The sequence below is a fragment of the Cervus canadensis genome, chromosome 5 (assembly GCF_019320065.1).
Source record: "Cervus canadensis isolate Bull #8, Minnesota chromosome 5, ASM1932006v1, whole genome shotgun sequence".
Lineage (NCBI taxonomy): Eukaryota > Metazoa > Chordata > Mammalia > Artiodactyla > Cervidae > Cervus > Cervus canadensis.
The window spans coordinates 18,883,520-18,894,687 of record NC_057390.1 but is presented as its reverse complement, the minus strand read 5'-3'; the positions used below and the strand labels follow the sequence as shown (position 1 = coordinate 18,894,687).

The window sequence follows — 11,168 nt, the reverse complement described above, 5'->3', positions numbered from 1 at the left end:
TCTTAATATCTTCTGCTTCTGTTAGGTCCATACCATTTCTGTCCTTTATTGAGCCCATCTTTGCATGAAATGGTCCATTGGTATCTCTAATTTTCCTGAAGAGATCTCTAGTCTTCCCCATTCTATTGTTTTCCTCTATTTCTTTGCATTGATCACCGAGGAAGGCTTTCTATCTCTCCTTGCTATTCTCTGGAACTCTGCATTCAAATAGGTATATCTTTCCTCTTCTCCTTTGCTTTTCGCTTCTCTTCTTTTCACAGCTGTTTGTAAGCCATCCTCAGACAGCTATTTTGCTCTTTTGCATTTCTTTTTCTTGGGGATGGCCTTGATCCCTGTCTCCTGTACAGTGTCACGGACCTCCATCCATAGTTCATAAGGCACTCTTTCTACCAGGTCTAGTCCCTTAAATCTATTTCTCACTTCCACTGTATAGTCATAAGGGATTTGATTTAGGTCATACATGAATGGTCTAGTGGTTTCCCCTACTTTCTTCAATTTAAGTCTGAATTTGGCCCTAAGGAGTTCATGATCTGAGCCACAGTCAGCTCCCAGTCTTGTTTTTGCTGACTGTATAGAGCTTCTCCATCTTTGGCTGGAAAGAATATAATCAGTCTGATTTCGGTGTTGGCTATCTGGTGATGTCCATGTGTAGAGTCTTCTCTTGTGTTGTTGGGAGAGGATGTTTGCTATGACCAGTGCGTTCTCTTGGAAAAACTCTATTAGCCTTTGCCCTGCTTCATTCCATACCCAAGGCCAAATTTTCCTGTTACTCCAGGTGTTTCTTGACTTCCTACTTTTGCATTCCAGTCCCCTTTAATGAGAAGGACATCTTTTTTGGGTGTTAGTTCTAAAAGGTCTTGTAGGTCTTCATAGAACTGTTCAACTTCAGCATCTTCAGCATTACTGGTCAGGGCATAGACTTGGTTTACTGTGATATTGAATGGTCTGCCTTGGAAATGAACAGAGATCGTTCTGTCGTTTTTGAGATTGCATCCAAGTACTGCATTTCAGACTCTTTTGTTGACTGTGATGGTTACTCCATTTCTTCTAAGGAATACTTGCCCAAAGTAGTAGATACAATGGTCATCTGAGTTAAATTCACCCATTCCAGTCCATTTTAGTTTGCTGATTCCTAAAATGTCGATGTTCACTCTTGCCATATCCTATTTGACCACTTCTAATTTCCCTTGATTCATGGACCTAACATTCCAGGTTCCTATGCAATATTGCTCTTTACAGCATTGGACCTTGCTTGTATCACCAGTCACATCCACAACTGGGTGTCGTTTTTGCTTTGGATCTGTCTGTTCATTCTTTCTGGAGTTATTTCTCCACTGATCTCCAGTAGCATGTTGGGTACCTACTGACCTCGGGAGTTCATCTTTCAGTATCCTATCTTTTTGCCTCTTCATATTGTTCATGGGGTTCTCAAGGCAAGAATACTGAAATGGTTTGCCATTCCCTTCTCCAGTGGACCACCTTCTGTCAGACCTCTCCACCATGACCCATCTGTCTTGGGTGGCCCCACACGGCATGGCTTAGTTTCATTGAGTTAGACAAGGCTGTGGTCCTGTGATTAGATTGGTTAGTTTTCTAATAATCCTTACCCACCGTAAAGCACACACAATAAACCCAGGTGGTGATAGTGGTAAAGAACCTGCCTGCCAACACAGGAGACGTGAGAGACACGGGTTCGATCCCTGGGTCAGGAAGAGCCCCTGAAGGAGAGCATGGTAACCCACTCCAGCATTCTTGTCTGAAGAATCCCATGGACAGAGGCGCCTGGAGGGCTACAGTCCACAGGGTCACAAAAAGTTGAACACAGCTGAAGCGACTTAGCATCTGAGCACATAAACCAAGAAAATAACAAACACACTAGTTACCTAAATAATCTTTTAGTATTTCATAATTTCTCTCTTTAAACTGATTATACTAATATATGCATCAATATCTCAGCAGGTGCTCCCTGTGCTTGGAAGGAAAACCCTATTTTTTGTGTGTCACAGGCTTTATTAATCACAAAATGAAATGATCGGAAAACCATCAGCAACAACTTGAGATCTGAAGACTTCATGGTTTAACACAGACATTACTTTTTAAAAAAGATTATTTTAACTCTGCTGAATTAAAGTTCTGAATAGGGATGAGAAAAGAGTGATTATTGAGTCCCTATAGTCATGATTTTTACATGTATTATTTCAGTTAGGCTTGTGAACTCTAATACAGTAAAAAGTAACATTATTCAGTATATATTATGTCAGGCATTGTGCTAAGGGAATTACATTTTTTCTCTCGATTAATCTTTACAATTGCCTTATAAGGTAAATACTATTCTCATATCAAAAATGAGAGAACTGCTAAAAAAAGTTAAACCATTTGTCTAAGATTTTCAAATTTACAAAATTGTAAAATGAGTAAAATTTAGATTTAATTCATTACAAATACCTTGCCCTTTTGTTATTAATGTTTTCAGGATATTTTTTTGAAACTCAAAAACATTTTTGCTGTTGTGTATGAAATGCACATCAAGAGAGGACTCTGGGATGCCTGCCATTTTCAGCTTCATGATGTTCATGGTAGTTACTAAACATGTAATTGCTCACTTTGTGAAAGTTCCTTTAGGTATTCACTTAGCACTTTTGAGGTTTTCTGTACTTACGTTTTATGTGATAAAACATGTACTTAAAAAAATTCATGGAGAACAGAAAATGTGAAAGACACAGGGGAGAACAAATCACTGGTAAGCTCACAGTCAAAAATTAACAATTTCAGGAGCTGATTCAGTACAGGATGAGAAGTGATGAGATTCACGGTCCTTATTTTCTTGAAGCAACTTAGGGCAAAAATCTCTAAAGGAAGTTCTTTTTAATTAATGTTTTTTTGTTTGTTTGTTTTTGTTGTTGTTAAATTAGAAAAGAAATGTTACTATTAGGGGAAGCAACACTGATTGAAACCGCCCACCCTGGCCAGGCACCATAGTAACCATTTGCATGAGTTGTTTCATGACAGGAGATCATGGTAAGGAATACGGAACTAATAAGCCACCACCAATGGGAAGAGTTTGGAAGGTCGAAAGGAGACACCGCCATGTCCATCCTCTTACCAGAATCCCTCTTGCTAGCGTCCATCTTGGCTGAGCAATGCGTGCACCACCAGGAAAGACTCTGAATTAGAATGATTGACCAAAGACCACCCGGAAATTAATCCCATCACCATAAAACCCAAGACTGCAAGCCATGTGGGAGAGCAGTTCTCCTAGGTTCCCTCACCTACTGCTTTCAACCTGGGCGCCCTTTCCCAATAAAATCTCTTGCTTTGTCAGCATGTGTCTCCTCGTACAATTCATTTCCAAGTGTTAGACAAGAGCCCAGTTTCAGGCCCTGGAAGGGGTCCCCCTTTCTGCAACATTACCAGATATTTTTGGGGAAAGAGAAAAGTAAGTTTCTTCGGAATTCCACCTTAATATAACCACTCATAATATTTTGATGTAACATTTTAGATCATAATGTTCTGTAACATTATAGCTCATAAATACTATTTTGTGTGTAAATAAAGTCTTTTAAAAACATTATAATAAGTTTGAACTGGACTTCCCTTGTGGCTCAGCTGGTAAAGAATCTGCCTGCAATGTGGGAGACCTGGGTTCAATCCCTGGGTTGGGAAGATCCCCCGGAGAAGTAAAAGGCTACCCACTCCAGTATTCTGGCCTGGAGAATTCCATGGACTGTATAGTCTATGGCGTTGCAAAGAGTCAGACACGACTGAGGGAATTTCACTTCACTAAGGTTAAACTAAGAATTAAATTAGTGCTGTTGTATATATGTGATAGTTCAAGTTATCTATAAATTCTTTTTCACCTTTTGACCCTGCTCATCCATTTCTCCTACCACTCACTTCCAGCAACCATGAATCTGTTCTTTGTATCTATGAGATTGTCTTTTTTTTTGGGGGGGGGGGGCAGTGGGGGTTTGTGTGTGTGTGTGTGTGTGTTTTAAATAGGTTCCCTGGAGAAGGAAATGGCAACCCACTCCAGTATTCTTGCCTGGGAAATTTCATGGACAGAGGAGCCTGGTGGGCTACAGTCCATGAGGTTGCAACAGTTGGACATGACTGAGCGACTAAACCACTATATATATATATATATATATGTATATGTATGTGTATGTGTGTGTGTGTGTGTGTGTGTGTGTGTGTGTGTATACACATAAGAGATCACATCATCTTTGTCTGACTTACTTCAGTTAATATTAAGTCCTTGAGGTCTATTCATGTTGTTGCAAATGGCAAGATTTCATTCTTTTTTTTTATGGCTGAATCATACTCTATTGCACTACATATTATTTATTTTCTATTCACCCACTGATGGACAGTTTAGGTTCTTTCCATGTTGTTGGTATTGTAAGTAATGCTGTAATCAACATGGGAATGCAGATATCTCTTTGAGAATGTGATTTCATTTCCTTCAGATAAATACCTAGAAGTGGAATTGCTGTATTATATAGTAGTTTTAATGTTTTGAGGAAGCTCCATATTGTTTTCCATAGTGGCTGCAGCAATTTATATTCCCATCAATAGTTGCTTTTTCTTCACATCCTTCCCAATACTTATTTCTTGTCCTCATGATCATAGCCATAGGTGTGAGGTGATATCTCATTATGGTTTTTATTTGCATTTCCCTGGTGAATAAGGATATTGAGCATCTTTTCATGTGTCTGTTGGCCATGTATATGTCTTCTTTGGGAAAATGTCTATTCACATTTTCTGCCCATTTTCACATCTGATTGTTTTTTACTGTTGAGCTGTATAAGTTCTTTGTATATTTTGGCTACTAAGCCCTTATCAGATATACAATTTGCAAATATTTCCTTCCATTTAGTGCCAACCTTTTAATTTTGTTGATAATTTCCTTTGCTGTGCAGAAGCTTTTTCCTTTGATATAGTCCCACTTGTTGATTTTGCTTTACTTACTTTTACTTTTGCTGGCAGATTTAAAAAATCATCACCAAGAACTATATCAAGGAACTCATCACCTGTGTTTTCTTCTAGCTTTATGGTTTCAGGTCTTCTGTTCAAGTCTTTAATCAACCTTGAGCTAATTTTTGTAATGTATGATACAAATTAGTGGCCCAGTTTCATTCTTCTGCATGTGGCTGTACAGTTTCCCCACCACTATTTATCAAGGAGACAAACTTCCCCCACTATATATTCTTGACTCCTTTGTCATAAGTTAGTTGATTAGGTATATATGGGTTTATTTCTAGGCTCTCTATTCTGTTTTATTGATTGATGTGTGAATTTATGCCAATACCATACTAGTATAATTACTATAGTTTTGTAACAGAGTCTGAAATCAGGGAGCATAATGCTTCTAGCTTTGTTCTTCTTGGGATTTCTTTGGCTATTCAAGGTCCTTTGTGGAGTCATACAAATTTTCGGAAAATTTGTTCTATTTTTGTGAAATTGCATTAAATCTGTAGATTGCTTTGGGTAGTTTTTAACAATATTAGTTCTTCCAATTCACGAGCATGGCCTATCTTTCCATTTATTCGTGTGATCTTCAATGTCTTTCCTTAATGTCTTATAGTTTTCAATGTACAGGTCTTGCACTTCCTTGGTTAAATTTATTCCTAGGTATTTTATTCTTTTTGATGCAAGTGTGTATGGGGTTCCTTTCTTAATTTCTCTTTTTGATAGTTCATTGTTGGCATATAGAAATACAACTGATTTTTGTATATTTATTTTTTTTAACCTGCAACATAATGAATTTGTTTATGTTACTGTACTAACTTTTTTGACAGCGTCTTTAGGGTTTTCTATATATAGTATTATGGTGAGCGAATAAGCACACAAGCTTGCATCTGCAAATAGTGACAGTTTTCCTTCTTTTACAACATGGATGAAATTTCTTTTTCTCACCACACTGCTCTGGCTAGCACCGCCAACACTATGTAAAATAAAAGTAGCAACAGTGATCATCCTTGTCTCATTCCTGATCTTAGAGGAAAAGCTTTTAACTTTTAACCATTAGTATGATGTTAGCTGTGGGTTTGCCATAAGTGGCTTTTATTATGTTGAGGTACATTCCCTCAATACCTGCTTTGTTGAGAGCTTTTATCATAAATGGATCATATATTTTATCAAATGCTTTTTCTGCATCTATTGAGATGATCATACAGTTTTTATCCTTCATTTTGTTAATGTGATGGATCCACTTGATCACTGTAAATGATTCTTTTTAATGCATTATTGACCTTGAATTGCTAATATTTGTTGAGGAGTATTTGTACCTATGTTCATCAGGGATATTGGCCCATAATTTTCTTTTTTGTGTGGCATTCTTGTCTGGGTTTGGCATCAGAATAATGCTAGCCTCATAAAATGAGTTTGGAAGAGTTCCTGCCTCTTCAGTTTTTTGGAAGAGTTTGAGAAGGATTGGTTTCTTTTTTGAGTATTTGGTAGAATTCACCAGTGATGTGGGACTTCCAGTGCAGGGGCTACAGGTTCTATCCCTTGCCGGAGAACTTTGATCCAACATGCTGTGTAGCCTGGCAAAAGAAGAAAACCAGAAAACAAAAAATTTCAGGGAAGCTCTCTGGTCCTGGACTTTTATTAGTAGGTTTTTTGATTACTGATTCACTTCCCTTACTATTAAAAGTAACTGCTTGTTTCAGATTTTCTGTTTCATCCTGATTCAGTGTTAATACCTTATATGTTTTAGGAAAGTGTCTATTTCTTCTAGGTTGTACAACTTGTTGACACATAATTGTTTCACTTCTGATTTTATTGAGTCTTCTCTCTTCTTGGTGAATCTAGCTAAAGATTCTTAAACAGCTAGCATTAAATGTAATCATGTTTTATAGTATGTTATAAATTTATTTAAAGGAATTGTCAGACATGTCTTTTATTAGAGCGGGGAAAAGCTTTTAACGTTCAAAACCTGTAAGATTACTTAAATCCTGCAGATGAAAAACCATGCCATTGTTGTGTTACTGTCTCCTTGATACTCTGATAGATCTGGTAAGTAAGAGAGGCGGCAACCTGTTAATGGGAAGATTAATGAACTAGCAGTCAAGAATTCTGGTTTCTAGTTCTGACTGTGCCACTCACTCAAAGCTTCACTGTGAACAAGTTCAACTTCTTTGGACTTCAGTTTCCTAAACTGTAAGATGAAAGGGTTGGGCAGTATCTCAAAAGACACTTACAGCTAAAACAACTTACGACCCAGGGAGTTTGGCCAGGCTTGGGTCAAACTTTTATTCCAATAAAGGACGAATTCATAAAGCAGAAACATTCTGTAACTGGAAGAAGAGAGCTAGCCATCTATCTGCTACCAGCGCAGATACAATGTGTTTCCTGTCCTTTCCAAAAGCAGCAGTGGGAAGAGGGGGAGGGGGCCCACAGGAACAGGATGTCCTTCCCAGACTTGTCACTCACCGCCCTGTATCTTTACATTTTCTCATGGCCAAAAGGTCTGTTATCCCAGAACTCCATCCCACAAAAGAACTACAAATGACTTCTAAGGGGACAAAAGTGCTTAATTTAATCTTCATTTGTTAATCTTTTTTTCAGGTGCCTTCCTTTCATTATCATTGTAGTGTGAATTTATAGTGACATAATTTCAAGGACTTGAGAGAAGGTAACACTTAGACACACTTGAAACGGCTGTGGTGTGTCTTTCGTAGGGTAACAATAATGCCAGTTTGCATGTGAACCATGGAAGAAACCGCGAACCGGATGAGTAAGTGAAAAGGGAGAAGTGTCCGAATACCTAAGATAGTTCTAGAGCGCAGAAAGGGACTTTGTTCTTTCAGGTAGTTTCAGGCACTGTGAGAATTGAGTGTACATCTGCCACTCGCTTTGATGACGGGAATTGTGTCATTTATCTTTATATTCCCAGTGACGGCACTTAAGAGTCAAACATTGAAATGAGTATAAACTGCTCGGGAATGAGGAAAAATGAGATTGAAATGACAGAGCCTTGGATATCCAAAACTTTTTACAGGACTTACTGCAAGACTAACTACAAAGGGAAAAGGACTTCAGCGGAGTAGTGCTTCAAATGAGATGTCAACAAACCAGAATTTGGAAGAAGCAGGAAGTTGCTGTGTAGAGTTTTGTAGAGAGATGATCAGAGCTCCTTCTCCGTGAGAACTGATCAGGCAACAGGTTTGATTGAACCCTAAGCGACAAAGAAAGGCAGGAACGACAGCCATACGGAAATAGAACTGAGGCGTGTCTAGGCTCAGAGAATCACCGAAGTCAGAGCAGAAGGGGTCTGAGAGTGGTGCTGGAGAACCCCGGTCCCGGGGTTGCACTGGCGAAGCTTGCTTTGAGCTTGTTTCTTATCAGAACTACCAGGAAGCTCTAAAAGATGTGCAGCTCGGGCTAACAGTTCAACGCGCTAACTTCCGTGTGTATGCGTGTGTGTCTACAACAGCGAGCGCCACCCAAGAACTTCCGCGTGCGAGGGAGACCAGAGCACCGCCCGCGGGTGCCCAGCCCCTTCAGTGAGGAAACCCGCGCACTCCGCCAGGGGGCGGCCCCCACCGCCGCGGGAAGGGGCGGGGCTGTGGGCGGGGCCGCGCTCGCGCCCCGTCAGAACGCAGCCCCACAGGCCGCCCGCGCCGCGCTCGTCGGCGCCCCGCCCCGCGACTACATTTCCCAGCAAGCCCCGGGCCGCCCGCGCGCCGCAGTTGACCCATTTCCCGGCCCGTCCCGGGCTCGGCCGGCCCCCGCGCCCAGGCGGCTGCTCCCTGCTGACTGGGGTGTGGGCGGGGAGCGGCGGAGGGAGGAGGAGGCGCTGCTGGCTGCCGCCGTTGCCTCCGCTCCTGGGCGCCTGGGCAGCCTCCCCGGTTCCTGCGGCCGCCATGGACGAGCAAGCGGGTCCCGGCGTCTTCTTCAGCAACAACCACCCGGCCGCCGGTGGTGCCAAGGGTCTCGGGCCTCTGGCGGAGGCTGCCGCGGCCGGCGACGGGGCGGCTGCAGCGGGGGCGGCCCGAGCCCAATACAGCCTCCCGGGGATCCTGCACTTCCTGCAGCATGAGTGGGCCCGCTTCGAGGTCGAGAGAGCCCAGTGGGAAGTGGAGCGGGCGGAGCTGCAGGTAAAGACCCTCCCGGCCTGGCCCTCTTCATCCCGCCTCTTCGCTCCCTTCCGCCCCGCCCCAGACCCTTCCCCCTCCCCTGCTTAGCTGTCGCTCGTCCCCTCCCCCTTTGCTCCCGCCCATCCCACCCCGAACCTCGTCCCCCTCCTCCCTTCGCCTGTGCCTGTCGCTGACCCCACTTCCTCGACCCGGGTTCCCTCTCTCGCCCCTGATATGTTGTTTACCTTCCTCGCACCTTTTCATCTGCTCCTTTCCACTCTTAACTCTCAGGTTCATTTCAACTCTCTTGCCATTCCACATCTTAGGTGTTCCCTTCAGTTTACTAATTGGGCTTACAGTAGTTTTGCGAGATAAGCAATCATCCCGTCCTGGTGAGTCCCATCCTGGGTCTAGGGATGGTCCCCGTAAAAGGTGTTGATAGTTGGCGCCTCTCTGTAAGGAAGGTGATCAAAGAAGACAACCAGAAATTGTGTCCGTGAGGCCTTGACTTTAAGCAAGAAGCTGCTGTTGGGCCAGAGTGTTACTTGGAGTATCAACTCCCTTTTTAGAAATGTAAATGTTTCTTCTCTTCCTTCTCCCTCGTCCCCTCCGGCGTTTCTCTTAGATATTTCAGATTCCTGGATTTTGAATGAAGGACCTAGATGATGGTTCAGAGATGATTTCCCCGTCTCAGAATCTAAAACTTCCCACGGGTTAATTTTCTGTTCAGGGTTTTGTGAGATTGACTGGTACTTTAACAGGAAACTAAAAGGAGCTTTAAAGTTGGTTACATTTCCTTGCATAATTTGCAAGATAAAGTGTATCCAGGGAGGAACGGCTGTGGGCTCTTAGAAGGCTGAGAGTGAGACGTACTTTGCAGGCAGTTCTGAATTGGCAAGTAGGTTTCAGTGGCTGTTCTTAAAACTCCAAGGCATTCACCAATTTCACAAAGAACTTAGAAAACTCTGAGTGCCTATGTCTTTCTGTTTACTGGCTAATCCTGCATGCTTGTGAAATCTGAGTATAGTTTTGGTTGGTGAAATACTTGAAGTTAAAATACTACCCACTGTGCCACTGTTTTTGGTAGCATGTATTTTCTTTGGCACTTGAAAAAAAAGAAAAGAAATAGAATCGTGTTAAATGGAATCATGTGCTGGAACAGGCTACTTTGGTGGAGTAGAAGTGGTTGTGGAAAGAGCAAGCAGAAAGGGTTATAATACAGGCTGTGTTTGCTGCCAGCTCTCTGACCTTGAGGAAATCCTTTAACAAACTCTCTGAACTTCGGTTTCATCCTATACTCAGCGTCTTTATTAAGTGCTAACACTGTGCCTGTAGGCTTGGGGGTTAACTGACAAAACCTCTGTCCTCATAGAGCTTATGTTTTAGTTGGGAGGCAGCAAATGCAGCTATATAGTATGCTGATCCATAGTGGCAACTGCCATGGGAAAAATACACCAGGATACGAGAATAGAGTGTGATCGTACTCAGTCTGTGTCTGAGTCTTTGCGACCCCATGGACTGTAGCCCACCAGACTCATCTCTGTCCATGGAATTTTCCAGGCAGGAATACTGAAGGGTGGATTGCCATTTCCTCCTCTCGGGGATCTTCCCCACCCAGGGATCAAACCCCAGTCTCCTGAGTCTCCTGCATTGGCAGGGAGGTGCTTTACCACTTAGCCACCTGGGAAAGCCCCTTAGAGTATGATGGGGCAGCTGTTTTAGATGGAGTGGTCAGGGAAGGCCTTGGTGAGAAGTTGAATGAAGTGAGGGGGTGATCTATAGTTTCTGAGATTCTGCTTATTTATACAGTTACATGTTTATATTCTTTGGCAACTTTTTCAGTGGTACCGTTTTGTTAGTTTAGTATCTAGTCTGTTGATATTTGTAATTTTTCTCATAATGAACTAGCAATGCATTCCATAAATGAGTTTGTGGATTTCAGACTTCAAGGAAGTATTAAAGGCAGGCTATAACCTTAATCATTGTACAATTGTGGATAATGATTTTTGTATGTAGCTGCTTAAATTTTAACTTCTTATCTCGTTTAGGAAATGTAAGATAAGTCACACTAATTTGTTCAAAAACAAA

General features: G+C 42.0%; 1 protein-coding gene across 2 annotated transcripts in view; it reads left to right on the top strand.

Annotated features, from left to right (window-relative positions):
* The first annotated feature begins 8,715 nt into the window (after positions 1–8,715).
* Positions 8,716–11,168, top strand: part of STRN (striatin) — a 105,572-nt gene continuing 103,119 nt past the window's right edge. Inside the window, exon 1 of one of the 2 annotated variants that reach the window (XM_043468324.1) lies at positions 8,716–9,101. In XM_043468324.1, the coding sequence (XP_043324259.1) occupies positions 8,868–9,101 (234 nt within the window). In that variant the 5' untranslated portion in view covers positions 8,716–8,867. The remainder of the gene's footprint in view (positions 9,102–11,168) is intronic. The other variant, XM_043468325.1, reaches the window with a different exon arrangement.